Genomic DNA, 12339 nt, shown 5'->3' with positions numbered 1-12339 from the left:
AAGTGCGAGTCGGACTCGCGCACGATTTTATTATTAATTATTAATGAAAGTAAAAATATAATTAAGGATTTTGTGAAAATTTCAAGTGCCATTATTGATTACGAGCAAAAAAGGCCAAAAAAATATCATGTTTCTTGTATGGGAGTCCTTAAATATTAACTTTATTTTATTTTTACTATTTGTTGTACACAATCTGTGAAATTTTCAGACGTCTAGCTATAGCGGTTCATGAATTACAGCCTGGAGACAGACAGACGGACAGACAACGATTCTTAGTAATAAGGTCCCGTTTTTACCCTTTGGGTACGGAATCCTAAAAATCTGTTACCTACCTACTTGTTAATAAAAATTTAAATAACACATTAACTATACAATATTTTACCCAGGGCCGGTTTTAGCACTACTAGCGCCCTGGGCGAGATTTCTTCCGCGCTCAGGGTGCTGATAGTGCTGAAAAAATTTGGCGCCCCTTTTATTTGCCTTCAGCGCCCCTTTTTAACCGGCGCCCTGGGCTGTGGCCCAGAAAAATACCCTACAGCTGTGGCCATGCTTATGTCCCTTGGGCTTATTTCCCATATCTAAATCTACTTAATATTATAAAGAGGAAGGATTTATTTATTTGTATCGAAAAATCAAAAAACTCAAAATTAAAAAACCTCCATAATAAATAAACCCCATAATTCTGTTTTTTTTTTATAACGAATAACTATATTTTATGGTCCTCTTTGTCTGAATCAACACAAAATCCTTCCTTTTAGTAGGTATTGTAAAAGCTTATATTAATGATATTACGATATAATAAAAATATTGAATGGTATACAATTTTGTATTTTTTTACTGAATAAACTAGTGGTCTTATTTAATTTTACTTACTGAGAATAAATTATGAATATTATAAGTGAAACCTGCTCAGCTGAAATCCTGGGGACGCCCTTGTAAACCTTTATCTAATAAAAATATAATATTAACACAGCGAATTATTTTATATGGTAAGAAATTTATCAATAAGAGCGTAAAGATATTATAATATATTAAGTACGGTACGAATACTGCAAAAATAAACTTTGTAATAAATAAACTTTTTTTTAACTTTTATTTATTTAGTTGATCTGAGCAGACGGATTACCTGATGGTAAGCATTAAGGCGCTGTGGTTGTTGCAACTACGTAAAATGGGTTTTTTAAAACACGTTTTTAGTAAAGGAAATGTTATTATTTAAGTATAAAATAAGTACCGTTTTAAAATTGAGAAATTTTCCTATACGCGAAGGTATATTAGTACACAATTTGTTAAATTCTGCTCGATCGAAAAAAATCTCAAAGATGACTGTTATAACGCTGTTTTTCATAATTAAATCATTTTATGGCTAAATTACACACTTTCTAGAAAAAACAAAAAATGTAGTATATGTGTCGTAACCAAACGTAAACGAATTGATATATTTGATTTGTGTAATACTAAAAACAAAAGGTTTTTACTCCTATTTTCTATTATCAAGGCACGCGGCGAGCGCGTAACAGCCACTGTACAAGGCGCGCTGATATTAATGTTATTTTAATGTCCTTAACGTTGATATTCGTACTGACAGACATCGACCTGCTTATTTTAGGGACTACTGGGCCTTAAGAAGTTACACATGAAACTCCTCTATAACAATGCGATGATAGTAGACGCTTCACGCTAGTGTTTTACGGATTGTTACGACTGTTTACTCATTACTGAGGCCGTGGCTCCGTGGTATGGACTATGAAGCCGAGAAAGAATCTTGAAATTTTTTTTTTAATTTTTGCAACAAATTCTGGGGGGTGAGCCAAAATATTTTCGTTTTCGCTTCGTTATGAACCCCGCGTTCCACTTGACGTTAAAAACGATCAAAACGCTCAAAATGCCTCCTATTTTGAGCGTTTTGATCGTTTTTAACGTCAAGTGGAACGCGGGGTAAATCGCCGATGAAAATGTATGGAATTGACATAAGCGTTCGTTAATATGACGTTGACGTTCGACTCGTCTTATGTCAATTCCATACATTTTGATCGGTGATTCTAACCTAGTTTTCCAATTAGAGAGCATAATGCGACTCAGTGGCGCTTAAGTCGAATTATGCTGAAACCAATATACAGTGTCTATGGCTGAAACTACTTTTCTGTCAGAGTTGGTATCCATTGCATCAAGTTTCGGCTAAATGGCCTGTTTTCTTACATTAGGAGAGAGGAAGAAGAAGCACATTTCGAGAATTTGCCAGAAACGTCTCTGTCAGCTGTCAGTTTCTTAAAAACAGTGTTGCCATATATACAGATTTCTCCGTATTTATACAGATTTTTGGTGAGTAATACAGATAAGTACTGGATACAGATATTTATACAGAATTACAGAATTTTGTTAATATGATTAATTTTGTAAAGATTCAACAACGAAACAGGCTAAATACAGACACCATTGAAGGTCTTTTGCATACATGATACAAAGTAATTGACTGGTGCAAAACCATGCTACAATCTAGAGGTTGATGAGCAGTAATTGCTGTCGAAAAATAAAAAAAATACAGATGAAAAGAATATTAATTCTATCTTATTGCTATCTTTTTAAGGGCCTGTTTCACCACTTCCGGATAAGTGCCGGATACTTAACTTGACAGATAAAGTATGGAGAATCTGTCAAAAAAGTTGTGGATATCCTATCCGGTACTTTATCAGGAAGTGGTGAAACATGCCCTTAGTGTGTTTAATTATTTTTTTTCTATTAGATTTAAAATTTTTATTTAAAATAAAAAGTTACCAATTTATGTATATTTTTATTTATTATAGGGACCGTGCAGAGCGATGACACTGCCACTAGTGACGAGTAGCCGAAACTTTTACGAAAATTTTATTGTCAAGCTTTAGTCAAGCTACGGAAAATTATAAGATTTCTTGAGAAATTTGAGTATTTTCAAGAATTGTTTCAGTGATTGTTGTATTCCCGGATGTTCTACATACAAGAAAAATAAAGGCAAATCGAACGATGTAAAATTTTACTATTTTCCTGCCAAAAGTATTCACATGCCTTGGCTTATTGAAAAACGAAAGAAATGGATAAAATGCGGTAAAAACATACGTAAGCATTTAAAAAGTTCCATGAATGTTATGTGTAGACTTGTAAAAACACTGAATTTTGTAGATTATAAAAGTAAATTCATTTTTGATGAACACATATAAACCTAACCTATAACCGTTGCTTCTTTCAGTAAACATCCAAACTGGCTTCCATCTAAATTGATATAGGTACATACATGAGCACCGTTCATTTAATTGGCATAAATTTGCATCAAAAGTAAGGATAATTTGGAGAAGTCCTGCCAGGAATTCAACACTGAGGATAGTATTGAACTTGAACCATCTTGTCAAAGTGTTGGTTCTCAAAAGGATGATTCTTCAAGTAGGAAAAAGATTAATAGTGCAGTCTTTGTGTGTTATATAAAGAATACTTATATAGTGTTTGCACTGATGAGGTACACTAGTTAAAAATAGTGACAGACAAAAGTTGTAAAGATGGTATCGAGCGAATGGCAGAAGGTTGATGAAATAAAAGCATTTATTTTAGTGACCTTGTTTTATTTTATTAATCCACAAGCATTTTCAGTAATTATTATAAGTATTTTTGCATCTTCATTATTTTATTGCAATATTTATCAAGTTTTTACTTTTTATGCTGATGGATGCTACTAATAACTTTTTCAGATATTTTCTTAGATAACTAGATAAGCTTTATACATTTTTATTCACGCTTTCGTTCTTTGTTTACGGTTAGAAACTCATCCATACTCAATACTATAAATGCGAAAGTGTGTCTGTCTGTTAGCACTTCACGCCCAAACCGCTGAACCACTTTTGCTGAAATTTGCTATGGATTTACTTTGAGCCCCGGGAAAGGACATAGGATACTTTTTATTCTGGGAAAATGTACGATTCTCGCGCGATAAATGATTTTTGGCGCAACGGAGTTGCGGGCGTCATCTAGTCTTTTACTTTAATCCTTCGATCGCCGATTCTTGGAAATCTGTTGTTGTTCTCGCGGCCGCATGTGGCAACTTGGGAGTGTTAGTATTAAATCATTTTATAGTCTAAAACATAATAAAACACTTATAAACTAGCCGGGGTCAAAGAGAATGCGAAGCCAAAGTCACTCACAAGTTACTTCTTTTACTCGCATCGTATCGCTGCTGTCGAATTACGACGCCCTCTATAGTTTCTGCACGGTCCCTATACGATTGTCACCTTATCACGTCAATACGTATTCATTTTTTTTTTCATAAAAAAGCGTAGATAATGATTAATAGTTTTTTTTTGTTGACTTTAATACAGATTTTATACAGAATATTGAAACAATTTAACATACAGATTTTATACAGATTTTAGCAGTTCCCACTACAGATAAAAAGTTGAAACCATCTGGCAACACTGCTTAAAAAAGTCAATTGTCAAAAAAAAATCGCTAGCGGTTACCTACTTGTCTCTTGAATTTTCGTAAAATATTTCAATAAATTTCGCCGAAACTTGAAATAAATTATTGCCAAGTTAAAATCTACATCAAACACTGTCCATTGCTGTGTAGCTAGAATTTTCAAGGTTATAAAATCGTCGTAATTCATCAATAATGTCCGAGGCAAAGATGACCGAGGTAGGTGTTTATTAATTAATTTTTATTCTATTTGCGTAATTTTTACATGAAGTACACAAGTATAACATATGAAACTTCACTTATGATAATATTTTTACAGTTGCGAAAAGATTTAGATGAGTTGAATGAATTACTCAAACTCGCTAAACGCAAGAAGGTTCAAGATTTCCTGTCCTTAGAGATCAGAAAATTAGAAACTGAATGGATATCAGTAAAGGAAAGCCTGAAAACGGAACCGATGGAAGTTACCCCTACACCTAGCTCTTCTGTAACACAACAAAAAAAGAGATACCAAATAAAATTAAATGGATATGGTAATTTATTTTTTGTTTCATGAAGACTCCCCCATACAGGTGCGTTATTATCGCTTGATAATATCGCATGCGTTATTGCGATATCTGTTTTCAGTATGGTGCATTTTGTATTGGATGGTCATGTAGTTACACACTGCTGCGATAATAATGCTGTAATGGAAGTAGGATGTTGTGTTTCTCCATCCTGCGATATTCCGATATAAGTTCTAGAATGTTTTGTATCAGAATGCAAATGACCGTACACACACCTGCGATAATAACCGATGCTCTCGTAAGAAATATTGGACAATAAAAACGCAGCTGTTTGCAAGGAATCGGGATGCATTATTGCAATACCGCATGTGATATTATCGACCGATAATAACGCGCCTATGTGGGGGGGAACCTTTAAACTATTGTTTCCCTTTGTGTGTTCAAATCGTTTTAATGTATGCATTCAATATTTTTAGGATGGGATCAATCTGATAAATATGTAAAGATTTTCGTAACTCTCAAGGATGTCCAGAATGTGCCAAAAGAGCAAGTCTTCTGCAAACTCACAGAGAGATCTATGGAGCTACATGTTCAAGATTTGGATGGAAAAGACTACTTGCTAGTTATCAACAAACTACTTAATGACATCAATGTTGTAGACAGCCATTGGAAACAGAAAACAGGTATAAATTATTATTATTAATATATTTAGTAATATGTCAACATAATATAACAAAAAGATTTTACTTTGATTTGCTTTGTTATGCCAAGTGTATTGTGTTTATGACAAATAACTTTTAAGTAAGGGCCTGTATTCACTTTGATTAGTGTGAGTGTAGGTAATTAGTGATTAGGAGAAATGAAAGGACTTGCACTAATCAGTCGCTGTCCACACTTGCTTTCTCCTGATTACTAATCACCAGCACTAATTACCAGCACTAATCACCTGCACCTATCACTAATCAAAGTGAATACAGGCCTTAACCATTGTGTTGCGTATACTAGAGCTCCATAAAAAAAAATTAAGTCTACAAGCTAACTCTACTTGGTTAAATAAGAAGCATAAGATTTATATTTTTCAGAAGCTATTAAAGTAATATTGAGTGGTAATATAGTGTTCAATAAATGAGAAATATTTTTTCAGACATGGTAGTTGTATTTTTGGCAAAATCTCAGCCGAACATCAAGTGGTCTCACATGACTGAAGTGGAAAAGAAATTTGAAGATCAGAAGAACAACAGGTTCAAGCCTGCTGACAACATGGACAATAAAGATCCACAAGAGTCTATTATGGGTCTCATGAGAAATATGTAAGATATTGATCATAATATTTTTCTAGATAAAGTTATAAGAAGACTAAATAGTAGATGGAGAGAGAAGGGCCTAATGCTACTTGTCTCTTTTACTCACATACAAATTTAACACTGTAAAGACTGAGACAGCAACATTTTCATGCTGTATAAAAGAGACAAGTTTCATTAGACCTTATTTACATTATAAAAATTTACTTTATCTACTGACTGGACTGGACAGTTGTAATCAAGTTCAATATTATCTCTCAATTACTCAAAAATCTGTGAATTTTAAATTGTGTATAATCTTTTTCAGGTATGAAACCGGTGATGATGAAATGAAGAAAATGATATCAAAGGCATGGTACGAGAGCCAACACAAAAAGAGAACTGATACCTTGGATCTTTAATGCCCTAGAAACAAATTCTAGATGTAAGTTTAATTTGTGTATGAATGTAGGGTGAGTGAATTTTTAGAAGTATAGAAACTTCTTTTTTGTATAATTTCTCTTGACACATGAGAATTAATTGTATGCTTAAGTTTATATATAAATAAAATTCATATTAAATATGCTATACACTTTTTATTTAGAGTAAACATTACATAAACATCCACAATTTATAACATGAGATTAACATTTTAAGCATAATAATAATATAATAATCCTTAATATCTATTATAATAAAACTCTTGAGTCTAAAATCTTCAATCCACCTTAATAAGCTTAGGAGAGTGGCTCCATATTCCAAATCTGAAAAAAATATATAATTTTAATAGAAGTAAATTACATTTGATAAAAACATACTATCAATGATTACGAAAATTAGAACTTGTAATTTAACCAGCCAATTTACACTGCATGTAACAAGAACTTTATTGTTCTACATTCCTATGAACATGGTTCTTTGTTTGATAGTAGCACCGCATTAGTTTCCGATTTCTAGATTGTATAGGAAGAAACCGCTTCCAGCGGCAAGACCGCCTGTTTGTATATGTTCTTATGTTACTTTACTTATTTTAAATTGTAATTTAGTTTAGTTTTGTACAAATAAAGCATTTTCTATTTCTATAAGACGGTCACATTAACTTGATGCATGGTTTGATGGCGTCATTATGGAGCGGGCATCTTAATGCATTCCAGCGATGTGTCAAGTTAATTTGACCGTGTTGTGAATATAACTTACCCAGTTTTCTTTCCGAAGTTTTTCTTGGCATGCGGTTTTGCGAGAAGCCCGACGATATAAACAGCTTGCAGGAGATACAACAGATGTTGCCATTTGAAACATACTGACTCTTCCTCATCAACATCGTGGGTCGGCATTGATAGTATTTCTTCCTGTAGGTCTCTGGTGTCTTTTGCAGAATTTTGATCATCGCGTGAAAGGGCAACACGACTGTCTCTTTTTTGTCGGTTACCATCGACAAGTCTTTTGCTGCTATCTCTCTCCATATTTCGTTCGAAAGTATTCTTTATAAACCGGCTTTCAAAGCGATAATCCTGACTTGCCCTGTTAACACGATGTTCAACGTTTCTGTCAACTTCCATAATTCGCTCCACTTTCGATATGCGATTGTTTTGTGATGATCTAATTCTTTGGTCAAATGTGCCCCTTTCACGTCTAGACTTATCATCGCGCTGGATTCTTCGAATTGGCATAGAAATGGTCCTATCCAAGGATCGTTCTTTCGTACTTTCATTGTCTCGGATGCTATATCTCGCTGGTTCAATTTCTTCCCTTGCTTGCCTTCTGTTATCTCTTATTGCCCTAGCAGTTCTCCTGTCTTCATCAACACGTCGGCTATCTTGTCTAAGTTCATTAAGTGCTCGAATATCAGTATCCCTTATACGCTTGCTTAGTACCTCACGTCGAACTCGGGCAAATATTTCACTGTCTCGTCGGCTGCTGTCGTCCAACCTGACATCTCTAGCTTGTGGTTGGAAATTACGTCGTGCGTCCAAGTTATCTCGTTCCCTTTTTTCTACTACATCCCGAGCAATAGGCAGAAAGTCTCTTACTTCTCGTCGGAAATTGCGGCGTGCGTCCAAGTTATCACGTTCCCTTTTTTCAACTACATCACGAGCAATAGGTATGAAGTTTCTTGCTGCTCGTCGGAAGTCGCGTCGTGCTTCTAAATTATCCCGTTCCTTTTTTTCTACTACATCACGAGCGATAGGTACGAAGTCTCTTACTTCTCGTCGGGAATTGCGTTGTGCGTCTAAGTTATCCCGTTCCCTTGTTTCAACTACATCACGGGCAATAGCTACGAATCTGCGCTTTTCAGCGTCAGAAATTGGGGTGTAGCTTCTTTGACGTTCACGACGATTCTGGGATTGTAATCGTTCGTTGATTCGTTGAGCTAAGTTTTCAAATCTGATGTCGGAGATCCTCCTAGATTCTATGCGGAATTGTCGTGTAACGTCGCTCGTTTCAGCAGATTCTCTTCGTTCCGAAATGTTATGCACATTATTAGTTCTACGATTCGAGGCGCGAACAACGTAACCGTCCTCGCTTCGTGGGGCTCTAGTTTCCCTTCGAATTTCACGAGATGTATCCCTTCTCTGCAAGTAATCTACGCGGTTATCAACATTCCTTTCAGAAACAGGAGAAATTCTGCGGCTTACTACTTCACTACTACGAGTAACATCCATCCTAGAATTCTCCCGTGCAACCTGACGTGGATTTCGTGAAGTATGGAAATTGTATCTGGAATCAGCTTCATCGGAGTTCCTTGCTTCCCTTCGGAGATAACGGTTTTCGTTAGCTTCATTCGGTCGTTCGGTGTCATCCCTAGTAAAAGGAGAACTCCTTCGGTTAACTTCAGCGTTATCATGAGTACGAATAAATTCTGATCTAACATTTCGTTGAGCTTGAGCATATCGTCGTTCATTTGTTTGTCGAATTGAATCGTCTGATGTTGTATACCGTGCGTTAGTTTTGTCGCCACTATCCCTTGATTCTTTTCGCGAATCCCTAGATGCGTCAGATTCTCTCCTTTGTACAATTTCCCTTTCATAAGCTCTGTCTGAATAGGCCCTTAATTTCCTTCGGATCTGTCGAGATTCGTCAGTCCTTTGTGCCGATTCTCTTCGTTCAAATGCTCGGTTTATCGTAGCAGGGGAACGTCTGTTCTTTTCTTCTTTATAATCACGTGATAATTCTAATCTTGCATTATTGCGTCTTATCTCATCAGTTACAATAAGTTGTGCTCGCGTTAGTCGTTCGTTTATTTGTCGCCGTGAGTCATCAAACCTTACGATTCTTTGGCTAGCTTCATCTGAGCTTTCTCTTGATTCCCTTTGGAAAGCACGAGATTCGTCAGTTTCTCTTTGGACAGCACTTCTTCGTTCGAGATCCTTTCGGCTCGTAGTTGCAGTCCTTTGTCGTCCGATTTCATTATTTGTTTCACGAATAACAGTTTCAGATCTTAAATTCTGGCGCCGATTGTCAGGTACACTTTGGAACTCGCGCATTGATCGTTCATTATTGCGGCGGCTGGAGTCAGCTCGCCTCACGAATCGATCAGAAATCTCTGAATCATCTCTAACATCTTCTCGAGCCCTTGATCTGCTGCGCAATTCTCTTCGTGCATTTAAGTCTCTGCCTTGTCGGGAGCGGATAAGTGGATCCTGAATGTCGTCAAAGCGCCGTTCAACACTTCTTCTGTTTGGCGCATACACAACCCGGGAATCTCTGAAGAATGTATTGCGTGTTCTGTCTTCTCTTTCGTTGCGTCGATTTTCTTGCGACAAGCTGCGGGTGAGCCGCACGTTCCTTACTTCCCTTTCGGTATTTGAGCGTTGTTCTTCGCGTTCTTCTCGGATATTTCGTAATTCCGGTTTTGTGTTTCTTAAGGAACGCTGATCTACATGTTCTGTGATTTGTTGACGAAAGGGGCTTACTCGTATACGGTCATTAGGAGGTACACGACGATCCTCTGAGCGTATATTTTCATCGCGGTTATTCCTATCAGAATACCTGAGTCCGTCGTTGTTTATCCTTTCGGAGAAGCTTCGATCTACTCGGACTTCGGGTCTGGCTTTGGAGTGGTCCAGCAATCGTGAATCTTGACGGTAGAAGTCGGGGCGCTGCAAGCACCTTTCTCTGCCATTAAACAGATTTTCGGTGTAGGTGGGTTGAAATATGCAAAATACTGCAAAGAGTAGTAAACGCCACTTATTCATAGTCACTGTATGTGTGCTGTATGTTGTCTTCCTGTTCTATCTGAACTGAGAACTGCTGCTGTACTGACTATCCGAGGCCCGTGGTGGTGCTTTTATACCCCGCCGGGTACTATTTCAGTAAACTGCTATTTAACGCTAGAAGGCATTCAATTTTCAGACAATTCGCGACATACTTAGCTTACTTCGCCGCAACGTATTTCATACTTTAAGATAAGTTATGATGTAATGAATAGGTACAATATTATTTTTTATATAATATTTTTGGCAATGCAAATATTTATTAAGTTATACTTATAATGCATCTCAAAATAAATGATTTTTAAAGCTGGTGAAACTAAGGCTGGTATAAATAGGCAGTACTTAAGATGCGACCCGGTCTCAAGACGCGGTTCGGCTCTGTGATAGGGCCTGAGAGCCAACCAATCACAGAGCCTGAACCGTGTCTTGAGATCGAGATGCATCTTGAGTACTGACTATACCGGCCTAAGTCGTACTCGTACTGCCGTACGCCCCTATACCCAGATGGTTATAATTGATTTTTATATCCTTATTTATTATTAATTCAGGCGTCTTGGCCCTTTATTTTCAAATTCAGTCAAGAAATTCCGTAACGAAAAAACGTGCGGCGTTGCCAGACTTCGGCACCGTGTCTGTGTGCGTGCGACGTATACGAATTATAATAATTGCATCCTCCTTCTCTCTTCACACTCACGCCCGTGTTTCATATAGGTTTCAGGTGAAAAAGGACGACGCCTTATTAGTTTTTTCTCAATAACTCGATAAATATACAAGGAGGAATATGCGAGGAGGAGGATGAGACCTATACACCTTGTATAGGTCTCATCCTCCTCCTCGCAGAATCTGCAAGTCGTTAAGCTACTAACACCTATTCTGTTAAGGTGCTCATTGAGCTTGCAGTACCCAGTTAGGCTTCTGGTAAGGATTCTTAATTGACTTTTTTCACCCATTTAATTGATTGATTCACCCATGGTGAGCACTATTGCTGACAGTTTCTTGTTAAAGCCAGGAATTAGTGCCTTGGAGTGTTCAAGGCCAGGGGTCTCAACCCATTGCTTTCTGCTTAGTTCGCGAACCCATTCCTCGAGCACTTGCTTACAAAGCAAGTGCTCGGACTGGCAAACTGGGAGATATTCCGCAGACCGGTTCTGGGCTATATATGAGACTCTCGGCCTCAAGCCTAGCCAGTTCGTCTGCGGTTTCGTTGCCGAGGACGTTACTGTGGCCCGGGACCCATACTAGGCGTATTTTGTTGTCCCTTCCTAGCATGTTCAACGTCTCTATGCATTCCAGAACCAATTTCGACGAAACTTCTGCAGCAGTCAGTGCTTTAAGTGCAGAACTTTCAGTGCAATTTAGAGTTAGTCGCCCCCTTAATAAAAAAAAATGCAATGCAATAGCTTTACCGCTACATAACTTGCCCGTGTGCCACACGTATTTTTTGTAACTGAAAGGCGCCACGTTTTTTTGTATAAAACATTTTGCTAAAATATAAAGTATCAAGACATGCGAACAGTATACACCCTTCCCAAGTGTTATCGCGGGCCGCAGCTGCACAAGAAAAATTGTCCTCACCAGTTGAATTATCTGATGTAGTCCACTGAAGCAATTGATTGGGGCCGTTTATTTGAATTCAATACCCCAGTTGCGTATTATTGAAAAAGAAAAGCGTGGGCTTTCATATTTTTATGGTCCCTTATGATCTTATCACAGTATTGCAGCCAAGGTCCCAAATAATGGTAATGGTAAGAGCCAGAATTTTCGACACCTTGTAACATTATTTCCAGCATCTTTTTTCATTAAGTATACGAAATTAGTGCATTTTTTCACATTAGCAGAATATTGAAAAATGTTAAAAATCTGGTGAGTACTTACCTAAGTGGTAACCCCTATATTTTTTAC

General features: G+C 37.1%; 2 protein-coding genes across 2 annotated transcripts; one reads left to right on the top strand and one right to left on the bottom strand.

The window, feature by feature from the left end:
- Positions 1-4458: 4458 nt before the first annotated feature.
- On the top strand, positions 4459-6850 carry LOC121735388 (calcyclin-binding protein). Its single transcript, XM_042126209.1, has 5 exons — positions 4459-4656; positions 4757-4970; positions 5420-5626; positions 6088-6253; positions 6552-6850. The coding sequence occupies exons 1-5, from the start codon at positions 4633-4635 to the stop codon at positions 6643-6645; spliced, it is 705 nt and encodes a 234-aa protein (XP_041982143.1). The 5' UTR covers positions 4459-4632; the 3' UTR covers positions 6646-6850.
- Positions 6800-10599, bottom strand: LOC121735378 (titin homolog). Its single transcript, XM_042126190.1, has 2 exons — positions 7421-10599; positions 6800-6987 (listed from the first exon to the last, which is right to left on the bottom strand). The coding sequence occupies exons 1-2, from the start codon at positions 10417-10419 to the stop codon at positions 6942-6944; spliced, it is 3045 nt and encodes a 1014-aa protein (XP_041982124.1). The 5' UTR covers positions 10420-10599; the 3' UTR covers positions 6800-6941.
- Positions 10600-12339: the final 1740 nt, after the last annotated feature.

The sequence above is a fragment of the Aricia agestis genome, chromosome 17 (genome assembly GCF_905147365.1).
Source record: "Aricia agestis chromosome 17, ilAriAges1.1, whole genome shotgun sequence".
Taxonomy (NCBI): domain Eukaryota; kingdom Metazoa; phylum Arthropoda; class Insecta; order Lepidoptera; family Lycaenidae; genus Aricia; species Aricia agestis.
This window is presented reverse-complemented; position numbering and strand designations above follow the sequence as displayed.

What these genes read in the sequence shown, in the direction of transcription:
- LOC121735388 (XM_042126209.1), top strand. Translation starts at nt 4,633, where the DNA reads ATGTCCGAGGCAAAGATGACCGAG. An exon ending in CCGAGGCAAAGATGACCGAG is followed by an intron (nt 4,657 to 4,756) that starts GTAGGTGTTTAT and finishes ATATTTTTACAG; the next exon opens with TTGCGAAAAGATTTAGATGA. An exon ending in CCATTGGAAACAGAAAACAG is followed by an intron (nt 5,627 to 6,087) that starts GTATAAATTATT and finishes ATATTTTTTCAG; the next exon opens with ACATGGTAGTTGTATTTTTG.
- LOC121735378 (XM_042126190.1), bottom strand. Translation starts at nt 10,419, where the DNA reads ATGAATAAGTGGCGTTTACTACTCTTTGCAGTATTTTGCATATTTCAA. An exon ending in AACTTCGGAAAGAAAACTGG is followed by an intron (nt 6,988 to 7,420) that starts GTAAGTTATATT and finishes TATTTTTTTCAG; the next exon opens with ATTTGGAATATGGAGCCACT.